This window comes from Ursus maritimus, unplaced genomic scaffold (assembly GCF_017311325.1).
Source record: "Ursus maritimus isolate PB19 unplaced genomic scaffold, ASM1731132v1 scaffold_9, whole genome shotgun sequence".
Classification (NCBI taxonomy): Eukaryota; Metazoa; Chordata; class Mammalia; order Carnivora; family Ursidae; genus Ursus; species Ursus maritimus.
The window spans coordinates 61,196,280-61,211,850 of NW_024427107.1; the positions used below are offsets into that span (position 1 = coordinate 61,196,280).

At 36.7% G+C, this 15,571-nt stretch overlaps 1 protein-coding gene across 1 annotated transcript in view; it reads right to left on the reverse strand.

Moving 5' to 3' along the window:
- Positions 1-4,725: 4,725 nt before the first annotated feature.
- TAF2 (TATA-box binding protein associated factor 2) overlaps positions 4,726-15,571 on the reverse strand; it is an 88,060-nt gene continuing 77,214 nt past the window's right edge. The window contains exon 26 of the mRNA XM_008689296.2: positions 4,726-6,197. Within this exon, the coding sequence (XP_008687518.1) occupies positions 5,935-6,197 (263 nt within the window). The 3' untranslated portion in view covers positions 4,726-5,934. The remainder of the gene's footprint in view (positions 6,198-15,571) is intronic.

Here is a 15,571-nt window from a genome sequence, read left to right on the forward strand (position 1 = left end):
ACATTTTTATTAGCCCCTAATCAGATTGGAGAAGAGAAAAAGAAATTATTAATTTGAAATACAAATTGACAAATGCTTATTACTAATGAACCTTGAATAAAGTTTATATTGGGTTTTAAGATATTAGTTAGTATGAAGGTATCACAAACTTTAGGACATTTACAAATAATTTATTTCATCTTTATCCTTCCTTATAAAATTTTATGATGAATATGGTAGCTATTAATCCAACTATATAAACTATGTAATTACTGTAAATGTGAATGACATTAAATACACCAATGAAAAGACAAAGATTGTCAGCACAGATTTAAAAACTACCACCCAAGACCAAACTGTTATGTATTAATACATACTTTATAAATATACACACGAGATATGTGCACTCTTTTTTTTTTTTTTAACTAATGAAGTAAACAACCAAAAGTGTTTAGAGATTACTGGGCTAACCCAAGAGAAATGTTTATTTTAGCAAAAACAAACAAACAAAAACAGTGCTGGGTGTATCACCATTCAGTTACTATGTTTAAGTCATGTTGGTAGAGTTAAAAAAAATGTTTTTAAGGACCACTGTTTGCCAAGAAACTTTAAAAGCCACAATACTCTGATGAACAGAGGAGGTTCTCAATAATTACATTTTGTTTTATTAAACGGTACGGATATTCTTAAGTAAGGTCTGACCTGTAAGGGACAATAAATTCTCTAGAATAATTGGTTGAGAAACCTCTATTTCAGTGATCAAATAGTCCAAATAGTATAAATACCAGGGTAACGTTAAAAATCACACATAAAAATAGCATTTTCCAAAATTATAGTAGGTGTTCCTTAGATTTTCATAGATGTGACAGAAGAAAGTTCCACAGTCAGGTAGTTTGGAAAAATATGGTGTTTAACAGGTTTCTTTACTACAGAAATTCTTCGAACTTGTGAGAGGCCTCCGATGGTTAAGTGAAACTCTAAGAGGGAATATGCAGTTTCTCAATCATCTCCAATCGTAAAATCCTTTTTTTTTTTTTTACAATATCCAATTAGAGAAAAAAAATTTCCTTTTTTAAGGCTAGCCCCTCAGCCTGCGCTTCTCTTCTTCTAAGAACTTCTTTTATATTTCTGCTCCTAAACTTTACAGTTGTCACCCTTTGGGTCTTTATCATTGCTCCCTTTGACCTTTCTCCAAATATTCCTCTGTTAAAAGTGTGTACATTTTCTTCTAAAATCCTGAGGTGAGGAAAATGAATTTTTATCTCTTCAAAAAGTAAATAATTTAGGTTATAAAAATGATCAAAATACACACTCATAGCCGAGAAGGATTACAATTCTAAGAGCACCTCTTCGTTCATCGCAAGTATTCGCACATACCCTTCTCCCAGTTTCCCATTAAGGTTGAACATCACCAAACTAAGAAACTGACACCGGTGAATTAATGAAACTCCAGAATGTACTTGAATTTCACTAGCTTTTTCACTAATGTTCTTCTTCTGTTGCAGTATCTGATCCAGGAAAACTCACTGCATTGTTGTCATGTCTCCCTCATCTCCTCTGGTGGGAGTCTGTCATTTGTTTTTCATAAATTTAATGGCTTTGAGGAGTAACCGTAGGAATTTTATAGTGTCCCGCAGTTGGGTTTGTCTGATGTTTTTCTCATGATTATCCAGATAGACTGGCATTGTGGGGTTTTATACCCACAGAGGTGCCTTTCTCATCACATCATACTAATGAGGGCATATTAACATACTTACCACTAGTGCTGTTTACCATGGTCACTTGGTTAATGAGGCATTTGTCAGCTTTAACTGGAAAGTTCCTATTTTCCCGTTCCATACTCTATCCTTTGGAAGTGAGTCACAAAGTCCAGCTTACACTCAAAGGCAGGATGCCAGAAGTCGAGACCTTTGAAAGAAGGACAGTCCCACTTGGGCTGGAGCACATTGGATATGAAGAAATTTCATTTATTTAGAGTAAAAGTTTGGAAACATAAAGAGATGTATTAGAAGAGGAGCATGGGGGAACTAAGTAGCTTTCCAGCTATTTATCAGACAAGGATTTCGATGGAAGGATGATACTTTGATCAAAATGTCTTTTTCAGGACTTTGTAAGACTTTGGTAGTAAGGTAGCTTCTCCATTCTCTCCTTCATAATCACCCAAAAGAAATAAGGAGACAAGAAATAAATATTGTAAACTTCAACTTCAAAAAAGGTGAAGAAATGTGAAACACAAATTCATAACCTATGAGGCAGAGGGTGAGAAGCACGATGCAAGATGATCAAAGACAGTTGCCATTCCAGCAGCTCTAAGGCCAATTCAGCATGAAGTTAGACAAAAAAATAAATTAGAAAACTGAATTTACAAACCATGAGACAAGAGGTAATAAAATTATCATCATTTACAGATATGGATGCTTTTCAACGTGACTGGGCCAAGGGATGCCCACATAGCTGGTTAAACATTATTTTTGGGTGTGTCTGTAAGGGTATTTCAGGAAGAGATTAGCATTTGAATTGGTGGAAGGAGTAAAGCAGACAGTCCCTCGGCAATGTGGATGGGCCTCAACAGAACAACAGATAGAGGAAGGCTGAGTCCCCTCTCTGTCTGACAGAGAGCGGGGACAGGGATCTACTGCCCTTATGTCTTGGTTCTCAGGACTTCAGATCCAGACTGGAATCTATACTGTAGGCTCTCTTGCTCTCAGGCCTTTGGACTACACCACTAGCTTTGCTGGGTCTCTAGCATGCTGACAGCAGAACGTCGAACTTCTCAGCCTCCAAAACTGTCAATACCTTATAAGAAACACACATATATTTCTCGAGAACCCTGATTAATGCAGTAGGTAAGCACAAAATCAGCATAAAATAACCTTATAATGAGAAGACATCATTCATAGAATACCAAACATAAACTACCTTATAATGAAGTTAAAAAGAAATACTGTTCTAGTAGATAGGACTATTGGCATCACTAATACAAATCATCAACATCAAGATACCAATTCTAAGTTAACTCTTAACACACAAACAATACCAACTACGAAAACAATTTCATGGAGAGACTAAAAAGCCTGATTCTAGTATTTATGTAGAAAAAGAAATCTACAAAAAGGCAAAATTACAGGGATGGAAAATCTGCCAGTGGAGGGCAGGGATTGGGTGGGGGAGCTGACTACAGAGGGGCAGCACAAGTGAATTCTGCAGTGATGAAATTGGTGGTTGGAGATACAAGCCCAAGCATTTGTCGAACCCATAAAAATGTACGTAAGAAGTGAGGTTTACTGTATGCAAATTAGTAAGTCAATGAGAAAAAGAAAATAACCCACAGGAACAGCAAAAAGATTATGAAAAGTGATGAAGGGAGACCAGCTCTACCATATCAAAACACAGCATGGTGCTGCAATGATCTCATCAGCATAGCACTGGCAGATGAGCAGACAGATCCACGAAACCAGCCGCCAAGTCCAGAAACGGACCCCAACGATAAGGGAATTTAGTATACAACACTTGAAATCCAGAGAGAAAAGACGGGAGCTTTATTTTCTTTTAACTTGTTTTTTTTTAGTAAACTCTACATCCAACGTGGGGCTCAAACTCACAACCCCAAGACCAAGAGTCACTTGCTCGAACGAATAAACCAGTCAGACACCCCAAAAAGACGGAGTAAATTTTAAATACATACTGTTGGGTAGCTTTCTAGAAGGGGGGAAAAAAAAGGCTGGGTCTCTACCTCCTATATTCTATCAAAATAAATTCCAGATGGATTCTAGTTAGACAGAAACCTGAAACACAAAACTTTAAAACCAATAAAAAAAAATGGGAGAATTCTTTTATAATCATGGAATAAGAAAGACTTTTGTTAGTATGACACAAAATGTGTAGTCATAAAAGGTAAACTCTATCAAAATTAAAAATTTCTACAAATTATCATTTGTTAAAAAAAAATGTCCCTACTGTATAGATGCATGTACAGACTAGCTCTGGAAAGACACACGTAATACTGTCAACAGTGACTGCTTCGGGGGAAGGATACTGGGGAGACTTACACTAGAACTCTGTGTTGTTTGGGTGTAATTACATATTTCAAAAATATGAATAATTCTTGTGTTGTCTGCTCCTAACCATCAGCTGAAAACACTGAAAGCTTGCCACAAAAAAAACGTGCCTCCCAAGAAACATCCAATATAAATATTCAATTTAGAAATGACATACGTAAGATACAGTTCCTCGTACAATCCTGGATATACAAGTCGTCCTTAAGTTATATAGGTAGCTATTATTTGTCACCATCTTCCTACAACACTAATAGTTATTTTGAAATATATCCTTACTATTTTCAAAGTTGGGAATTCTATATATGGTATCACACTACACACTGTAACACAAAATAATCCATTTTCCAAAAATAACTTCAGTGGGCCAACACTGAATTTATTGGAATCTTGAAATAACTGCTGTTTAGGCCCTTCAACATCTGATCACATTCCCTCTTGCACTTAGACTCCAAGTCAACTGCACTGCTTTACAACTCGTGAACATCCCCTTGCTTTCCTCCATACTTTTGACACCGCTGCTTCTACTGAGAGAACTTTCCCCATCTCTACTGAAATCGTTCTCCCTAGCAAGGCCAGCTCAAACCCCGCCTATCCACAAGGCGTGCAGAGAGCTCTGTGGACAGGTACCTTATATACACACAGGAAGAGAAGGGGAACAAAGATATAAAAAGATACAAAGGTAGAATGGTCAATTTAAAAAGTTATTTATTAAACAAGTTAAACACAATTAAAAGTATATTTAAAAGTCCAACATTATTGGATCCCTTTGAATCATCTATTCCGGAAGAAATACTTTGTCAAACTAATGGTAAGAGAAACGATAAAAATAGAACAGGTATAAAAAACATTTTAAACAAACAAACAATAAAGCACATGGCAAACTCAGAAATAAAAACAAAAACACACAAACGATTTAGGTGAAACCAAAATGTTTCATATATTTTTAAATGTTTCTGGTATACTCACATGAGGGCTGACTTGTCTATGTCTGAGTTAGTAAACACCATATAAACACCTTTTTAGGGATCAGACTTTGTGTTATACAGAAATAATTTTAGATTATGTGTTGGGTGTGTAAACTGCCCAATTTAGCAAACATATTCTATATATGAACATATTCACTTATACTTAATGAAAAAAAGAACTTATAATTTAAACATCTTGATTTGAGAACTGTGGCTTTGAGAGTTCTATTAAATTCCAACATCATAATCCCCAAATGCACTATCAAAAATGCTATCCAAAAAAAATTTTTTTAAAAAAGAGCTGCTTCTGGAAATTTCAGTATTTCAGGGCAAAAGAAAATACCATGTATTCCTGTTCACAAATTCTGATGTTTAGCCTCTACGGTTAACACAAACAATACTGTGTAATACAGAAGATTCCTATAGAAAAGCCTCGGTCTTTTCTCAGTAGTTCCAAATAGTGTTATATAATATTTCACTGGAAATAGTAGTTTCACCACAAATCTGGCAGTAGCTTGTTTAAAACATAACTTTGCCCCATAACATCCATCAAAGACTTTAAAACATAATTGATTTTGGCAGTACACATGAAGACCATGATGTGAATGGGAATTGCCAGTGGATACGAGGGCCTTTATGAAGTTTGGTGTGAGTGTGTGTGTGTGTGTGAGTGAGTGTGTGTGTGTGTGTGTGTGTTCTAAGAAGGAAATGGGATGAAATGGTTTATTCAGAACTATAAAACATTTTTCTAATTAAATCTCAATTGCATAAATAACATAAATCAAATGTTTAGAACTTACATGGATTCTGAATTTCTATGAGAAAGGCAACTATTTTTTTGTCTGTTTCCTTTTATCATTCTTTACAGAGGACAAAGCTTTAGTTATATATATTCTTCTGGACACTGAGGCAAAGTCTCCTTTGTCCCCTTCTCAGTCTGAAAGAGAAGGAGAACGAATAGACCTGCCGCTGGCAGGGCTGGAGAAAGTGAAAGGCTCTTTGTCCTTCTCTTTACTATCATGCTTGTGCTTGTGCTTATGCTTATGTTTGTGCTTCTTTTTCTTCTTCTTGTGCTCATGGTGATGGTGGTGATGGTGGTCGCTGTGTTTGGAGGATGCAGATTCCTTAGTAAACACTGAGAGTGGAGCTGTTGCAACTGGATGCATACTCATCTCCAAAGGTGATTGTTCTTTACCTTCAAGATTAAAAACACCCAAATGAATTCCTGTTGATAACAAGGAAAGTGAAATGAAAGTAAGAGGGAGTTGACTGACAGTATAGAAAAGAGGGACTCGTAAGTATTTAACACGTCCATGGAAATAATTAGGTATGGGAGAAGTATCTAAATAAGACATTCCATTAGTCACACACAGATGAAGAGTTCAGCATTGTGACCAGGAAATGGAATATTTCAATTCTTACGGTTTATACCAATTACGACATATACCAGTGTGTTACCAAACCATATTTTAAAAGTTAGCATTTATGTTTTAAAGTACTATGAAATGATAATAATGATTACATGTGTATAAGTTAAGATCCACATTCATCCTTCAACTGCAGCTCCTTCATCTACAGCTTGACCCTAAGGTACTGGGCAGGGCAATGGCAGTACTTTATCTTTGCCACCCAAAGAACCACTTACACACACAGAAGCATGTTATATGCTAGTTACTGATAATGACAGCGTAGCAAAAATCACATTTCAATAGTTCCTCAAGGTAATTTCTTAGGAATAGATACGCAAAAGTGAACTCTTGAAGTAGATTCAGTGCACTTAAGAAAACCAGAAAAGGCAGTGAGTCTATAAAGGGAACATCTCTACTTAAAGACAAGAGTAGCGAAAAAAGAAAAGAAAAGAAAAGAGAAGAGAAGAGAAGAGAAGAGAAGAGAAGAGAAGAGAAAAGAAAAGAAAAGAAAAGAAAAGAAAGAAAGAAAGAGAAAGAAAGAAAGGAAGAAAAAGAAAGAAAGAAAGAAAAGAAAGAAAGAAACAGGAGATCTGTGCTCTTGAACAGATTCTGCTGTTAATCTTCAGCATGCATTTTCTTTCTTTTTATCTCACCTAAAAAAAAAAAATCGAATGTTTCAGAAAGTTCTTTCCACTTAACCTTCTATCAGTTCGGGAACCTACAGCAGTAGTCCTCAGACTCTAGTATACAACAATTTCTTGCTTCCTCCTGATGCTGCAATCCTTGGGCCACACCCCAAGGAAGACATCTCTCGGTAGGACTCTGGACTGATGGTACTGCTATACATGCAGCCAGCTAAGAAAGAAAGCCCGAGGATCACGTTAGATATCCACCTTTCTAAATCTGGGTGGTTACCAAATCTCGTTGGTTCTCACGCACAAATCTCTCTTTTATCTGCCCCTATGAATTCAGAGCACCTCACCTCATCTGAACAGTGTACTAGTCTTCCGTGAACTGGTTCCTAGGCATCAACTGTCTTATACTCAAATCCATATTTTACACGGCTGCCCAGAAGCTGATTTTGCCCCACGCGGGTCATCTGGCAATATCTGAAGACATCTTTGTTGTCACACCTGGGGTAGGACTGGAGGAAGAAGAGATATGGGCCTCCCAAGGGTAGAGCCTAGGGATGCACAGACACCACACCATGCAAAGGACAGCTCCTACAAAAAATTCTCATGCCCACAATGTTAACAGTGTTTAGGCTGGAAGACCTTGCTGCATAGTGATCGTCCTAAAAACAAAGCTACCCGTAATCATCTGCTTAAAAACTCAGCTGGTTCTAAAAACAACAAAAACAACAACAACAAAAAACCACTCAGTTGGTTCTACCAACAGAATAAAAGCCAAACTTCTTGGACTTAAATGCAGCAGTTTCTGAAAATACAGGTTTTATGCAAACTAGCTAAAAAAACAAGCTTTCCACTAAAATGGACTTTTAAAGTAAATTCTCAGCACTAATTTTGATCCAAACTAGCCCCAAACCATGCTTCTTACCAAAATAGACATCACCACAGAAGTTCTCTAAAAATCAGTTTCAGCAGTGATTTCATTGACAGTTTACAATCTGTCCTGAACCAACCATTCCGGTCTTGTGTTCCCCTATCACCTTCTATGCACTCAAGGGTAGCCCGTCATTAACTGTGAATTTGTAAATGCTTCTTCCTATGCTTGAAATGCCTTCCCTTATTTGTCTGACTCACAAATTCACTTAACAAGTAACAGGAACTATATGGGAACTGAGGACAATAGTGATGAACTGGACAGATCTCAGTCCTCCTGCCATTTACAAACTAGCTGAGAAGAAAGGATCTGAATAAGTACAAGCAAGTAATAAAAAGACAAACCCCAGAGTGAACCAGAAGCACAATAGGAGACTTAAATTAGTTGTGGAGGGATGAGAGGCAAACTTCTGCAAGGAAGTAATGTTTAAACGGTAACCTAGAGCACACAAAAGGGAAGGAAAACACATTTTAGACTCTTTAATAATTTAAAACTCAGCTCAAATGTCATTTCTTTAAGAAGTGTTCCCCAAACTGCCCAAGAAGAATTCATTCTTTCATGTTCCCACAACATAATACAGAAAGAAAATTACAGCACAGAGAACTTAAGTGACTTGCCCAAGGTGGCACCGGCAGGTCTGAGCTACAAACCCAAGAAGCCTGCGTCCAGCGTCTGTGCTCCTAACCACTCCGCCCAGCCGCACGCAGCCCAGCGCACCCTGCAGCACAGCTTTTTGTCTGTGAGTCTCTTTCATTCCACTTGGAGCATCTTGACAACAGGGAGCTCGTCTCTTTCATCTTTGTGTCCCAGTGTGTCACCCGGTATCTAGCACCCTGTCCATCTCACCTCCCTACCCCTGCCGAAGCTTGCTAAACGAATGAATGAATTCATACAACAGAAATATCTCGTTCTGTTTCTTTTGGAGAGGATGTCCAGTGAATTTAGTCCAACTAAATGCAATCTGAAGGTCACAAATTTTGAAGGGAGTGGGATAAGCACAGAAACTATTATAGACCATTCATTCAACTAGTACTGACTGGCTACTGTACTTCTTTTGTGTCAGGCACTGTTCCAATATTTCAGGACAAATGAATAAATCTAAATTCTTGTCCTCACAGATTATTCATTATTCACTACAGAATTATAGTTTTATATTCATGATATTTTGGTAAAGATAACACTAATGATGATGCATTAGCTAATTACAGAGATTATTTACATACAGAGCAAGTTTAGGGCTCTGTATCTTTTGCAATAATTGGTACCAAGACAGTATTTGGAAAAATTTTGAGAGGTATCTGAATTAGAGTATCGGCCAAATACGCCACTGTTAAGATTTTAATTTAGATTTTAAATAAATTACGTGAGTATGTTCCCAATTCTACAAATATGAGAAAATAGGTCCATACACCTAAAAGGATACAGAGCCAGGTGATAAGGAGAAGTGATAAGAAACTTTAAAGTCTCATGAACAAATCCCTTCAGATCCTACCTCATGATTTAGTCAGTGTACAACAACAGACTGTGAGCTTTCCAACTGGCTGTCTGCACTATTAAGAGTCTGAGGTGCTCTTCTGCACTGAGAGAAGTTTCATCATCCTAAACACCTGCCAAGCTACTTGGATTGCAGAAAAACCAATAATTACATTGGAAACTGTACTTCCTACCAGAGGCAACTGCCAAATGGACAACCAAGTGTACTTGGGTACACTCTTTTCCAAAGAATACTTATAACCACTTCAAAATCCAATCTCTTGTCTAGTGGCCTTATACTTAGCATTAAAGATACACTGATTATAAATCTTGCATGTCTCTTGATTTGTATTCAGTCTATTAATAAGATGGATTAGCTAGATCCAAAGATAAAGGTTCTAGGAACAGGGCTCCTAGGACAAATGACTGATTTTGAGCTGGGCAGAATATTTACAAGATGAACCTGAAATATCTGGTATAATTGCAAGGAAGTTAAATTCTTCTCAACAGACCCAAGAGTCAACTTCTAAGAGGTTCTCATGGTCCAAAGATGGGACAATTTGAATAATGACAAGAACAATAACTAATGGACTGGAACTAATTAGTCACCATTGGAGGATGCTAGTTAGCCAACTCATTATTTGGGAAATTACTAAATAAAAAGAGGAGCCATTATCTTTCTCCTCCTGTATAATTTATACCACTGGGTTATAATAGATGAGAGGGACTTTCTTTATAGAAATAAGCCAGTTTATAAAAATGGAAAGATGAATTAGAATATCACCATCTTGCAGGACACCTGGGTGGCTCAGTTCATTGAATGTCTGACTCTTGATTTTGGCTCAGATCATGATCTCAGGGTTGTGAGATCGAGCCCCACATCAGGTTCCACGATCAGCAGGGAGTCTGTTTGAGATTTTCTATCTCTCCTTCTGTCCCTCCCTCCGCCTGCTCACAGGTGCACACACCCTCTCTAAATAAATAAATAAATAAATAAATAAATAAAATCTAAAAAAAAAAAAAAAAGAATATCACCATCTTGCAACCCTCAGTGAAATAATGGATCTAGGCCTGAAACTTCTTAGTGGCTAATCTCATAAAAGAGTCAACTCTTAATCATAGGAAACAAACTGAGGGGTGCTGGAGGGAAGGTGGGTGGAGGGACGGGGTAACTGGGTGATAGGCATTAAGGATGGCACGTGATATAATGGGCCCTGGATATTATATAAGACTCATGAATCACTGAACTCTACATCTGAACTAATAATATATGTTAATTAATTGAATTTAAATAAAAAAATTGAAAATAATTAAAAATAAATCAAATCTAACTTCCACTATTTAACAAAACTAAAAACTAAAAAAAAAAAAAAAAAAAAAAAAAAAAAAAAAAGAGTCAACCAGACATTGTATGTTTCCAGATGGAAGAACACAACACCAGCTATAAACCTGAATACAATTAAGCTTCTATATCCAACTACAAGTTTACAAGAAATAAAGAGGACTCTAACACGTTAATTATACCATGGTGTAGAATCAGCAAAACACAGACTTGAAAACTACAGATCAAAACCCTGGTTTCTTTAACAAATACATTATAAAAGGAAGGAGAGAAAAAGGTAAACTTGAAACTTAAACTTAAAAAGATGTAAAGGACATATCAGCCAACTGCAATGTGTAGACCTTATGTGGATAATGATTCAAAAAATAAAGTGCTAAAAATACATATTAGAATAATGGCATAAGTCAAATGAAACTTAAACAGTGACTGGAAATTTAAAAATATGAAAAAAATTAATTTTTTAAAGTATAAGAATGTTACTGTGGTTATGACTTTTTAAAGTCCTCATCTTTTAGAGATATATACTGAGTAGTTCATGAATAAAGTGATGATACGTGGGATTTGTTTCAAAATAGTTCCTAAGGGTGGAAATGGTTAAGGATATAGATTACACAAGACTGACCATGAGCTGATCACTGCAGAAGCTGAGTAATGGATACACGGCAGTTCCTTATAGTATAAGGTCTGACTCCTTCACAGTTTTCCATAATAAAGTGTTTTTCAAAAAGGAGAAGTTAAGGCAGTTTGACACTATCCATGAAAATATTAAATGCCCATATTCTGTGATTTAGAACATTCGTTTCTAGAAATCTATCCCACAAATGTGTTCATGCATATGTGCAAAGACGCATATACAAAAATATTCACCAGAATAGTGTTTGTAACAGAACATCTGATAAAATGTTACTCTATCACCACCAGCAGCACCCTTTAGCTCTTAAGTTTTCACTTACTATAGACAATATATATTTCTGAGATTATTTGAGAGAAAGAACATGTGCACGTTGGGGGGGCAGAGGGAATGGGAGAGAGAATCTCAAGCAGATTCCCCGCTGAGCCAGACAACGCAGGGCTCAACCTCGCAACTCTGAGATCATGACCTGAAGCAAAATCAAGAGTCAGACGCTTAACCCACTGAGCCACCCAGGCCCCAGACAAAATACATTTTTTTGTTTGCCTAATCTCTCTCCTTCCTGGATACTTTTACCAGGTCTAAGCCAAGGTGATAAGAAAGTACACTTTCCTTCCCATGTGGAATTGTATTAACAGTCAGATTTGGGACACACAGGAGTTAACTTTCACACTAGCATGAGGTCAGGTTTAGAATCTCTACTGAGAAAAATGCATGCATTACCATCCCCATGGCACATTTACACATATAATTTCACATATCATTTCAGGGGTCTACAGATTCCTGGGAACTTGAGGCCCACCCAAGGTAAGGCACCACTCATTTTAAAGCTAAAGAAAGCCCTTTTAGTGACCTGAAATATAGGTCTCTAGGATAGATAGCACATAATATCAAAAAAAGATATATATAATTCAGAATACTATATTTTCCTATTTCATGTTACATGAGAAGAACAAAACAAATGCTCCGTTTTGTTGTTCTATCCAACATAAAAGCTTTCCTAGAGGTCTAGTAAAATACACTACGGATAAGGATTTTAGCTGCAGTCAATTTAACAAATGCAAAATAAACCAAAGAGGTACTTAATATAAGGCTAATGTGGAAGCTTCTCAGCCCATCTGATTAAAGTGTTAGTAACAGTCAATAACCCGCTAATTCTCTTAAATTCATTCACATTAGGTAAATGTTTAAACTTAACACAAAACCTGCAGTTTTTATTAGGAAAAGTGTGAAGTCTGGTCTCTGGATTCTTTAGATCACTATAAGAAATAAAGGGTAAAATTATATCATTAAAATTTAAGTAAAAAAAATCAAAGTCTGTTTTTCATATTAGAGTTTCAAAAGAAAGAACTAGTACTCTCAAGATTATATATATAGTGGGAAAGACTTCATGCACTAGAACAGTGCTTTTCTGACTTATGCAAGAAGGTGTTACATAACACAGCAGCCCTAGCTAAGCAAAACTGCAGGAACTCTCCTTCTTTTCTTCCCCACAGAAACCACTAGGGATTTCCCTCTGCCCCTGTGCCTGTCACTCCTCCTCTGTGCTTCATCACCACAAGCCTTGTAGCAACTTGGGAGATAGACAGGCCGCATCAGGCAGCTGGGCAGCTGCAGTGGTGGACAGGACATGGGAGGCTGTAGGGCCTTCCCCCAAATGGCTTAACCTACCGCACATATCATCCCTAAAATATTCTTCTATCATACGCAAGGAAAGAGAAAACTGGAGGGAAAAAAGAACAAAAAGGAAACTATGACCTGTCCACTACTTAACAGTTTCCACTTCTTATTTTACCTATACACCCATTCGTTTTCTATCCACTCCCCCCCAAACAGATGATATCTGCAACACATTACAGTTCTCAATTATCATCTGGTTTGTTGGTTCTAAGGGAGCCATCTCAGAATTCACCTCGCCTCAAAGAAAGGAAGCAGGGCTTCCAATCTCAAAAGCCTTGGACCGAACGAGATAGCATAAATGAATAAGCACAATTCAAGCATACCACAAAATGGAAGGCATATCCCTGCCTAAGAGGACCTCTCAGTTAACTCTTTTTCAAGAGAAGCTGGAAATCCAGATTTTTATGTGTAATTTCTTTTTAGTAAACTACTTCAAAAATTTTTGCAAGACTTCTATAGACCAAGTAAAAGATGCCTCAGTTGGATGTGCTGAATAAGGCTCCAAACAAGGCTCATTTGTGAACTCTAATCTAGAATCCCCTAGAGAATTAACCTCACACTGGTTCTATGCCTCCTCTCCTCAGCCCTCCACTCACAACCTCAGGCCAGGCTAGCCACCACCGCAAGAGACCCTGGCTCCTTCTGGGAGGCAGGAAGAGAGGAAGTGCCTGTTTTACTGTGAACTTTGAGTTAAGCTGAAGTTGTGCTTCTGACATTCCAAAAGATGGAGCTCTGAGTGCCCCTTCTCTCAAAAACATTGTTACACACAACGGCTAGATTTGATACTTTTATTCTTCATGTATGGTATAAATTAAAAGGGATTTTAACTTTGTTGGCTAGTTTGAGTTACCTATCAAATGTAATGATGTGTTTATGGGAAAACCACGTTTAGAATCCCAAAATAAATACATATACAAATCATCTTCTGGAACACTATCATTTGTAAAATGAAGGTTTTCTAAATTCTAATAATATCACTATTGAATTTGAAGACTTGCTCACTGGACACAGGGTACCGAATAGCATAAACACATTTAAAGAAAATTACGAAGGCACATTAAAAATATATTCACAATTAAGTTTTACAGATCAGTCCAAATAATATACTGGTATACATTTGCCTCATGACATAAAAAGATCCTAGCAACCAAAGCTAAAATTTTAATACTTTCCTATTCCCCACCTCATTAGCCCTGTATCTCCTCCCCAGTCTCCCCACATGATGTCGTGAGAACTACAAGACTGTAAAGAGAGATTCCACAAAAAAGTAGATGGGTTTTTTAAAGCAATATCGTACTATGACACAGGCATATTAGTGGGCACAAATAGGTGTTAACTCTGTAGGTTAGTGTGCCACAATACCAAAAAAAAAAAAAAAAAATTCAGATTCTTTTCCGGCATAGGAATTCATTCAATAGGCAGAAACACCACTCTCAAACTATATCAAGAGGTCTGAAATACTCTGAGCTTCATCGTTTTTAAAAATGTGGGAAATTTTTCATGTCTAGTAAAATTTTAATAAGTTTAATGGTAATAAAACAAAATTACACCAAAATAAAAAATGAAACCAAGAGAATACAAAACTGGCAAGGCCAAGAAATGTGAAAATTCATTTTTCAAAGTAAGTGATAAGGTCTCCAGCTGATTTCTTTCTGAAATAAATTCTCTACGAATCTATCAGAGTAAATGCATAGAGCAGCGCACGGAGAGATATAAGAAAGCAACAGTCTGGGGTCTCAATACCAAAATATTCTGAGATGCTGCTTTGGTTTGAATTAATCACAGTTGATCCTTAAGCTCTTCAAATCTATAAACAAACACTTTTGTTTGTATTATAAAAACATGGTTTATATAAGCAAAATCGATCTGTTGGAATCTTAAAATCTGACTAATGATTTCTGGAAAAACTATTCCTTAAAAATGATTTTGCTTATGTATCTTGTTTTTCACTCCCTGTTCCTCCAAAACTTGAGGACTGAATCTTTGCTCAACAGCACTGAATGCTTACTCGTTAATTAGATTACAATCTTTTTTTTTGTAAGCACCTAAGAACGGAGTAAGCAGAAGACAACGTAAAATGGAATAGGTAACAAATACATCTGAACTATTCTTCAAAAACTTAAGCCCAATTAGTATTTAATAACTGAAAAGACAGAACATCTTAGTTTTCTAGTATGGTATCTAGTCTTCAGGATTGACCGTGGATGACCAATCGTAAAACTTTCAGGGGGAGAGGGGAAGGAGAAGTGGTTGACTTTTGCATTTTGTAAAAGTACGAAAGGTACAGATTTGACGGTGTCTACTGAAGTTGGCATTTTTAATGTTATAATATTCTAAGAAAAATCACTGCAAGAAAAGAACAATGGGTATTTTTAAATGGCATATTGAGGGATGGTTTTCTCCCCCTTTCTACTCTTTTCTCATTTCCAAGTTTCATAAAATAGGAATGCACTATTTTCAAATAGTAAAAA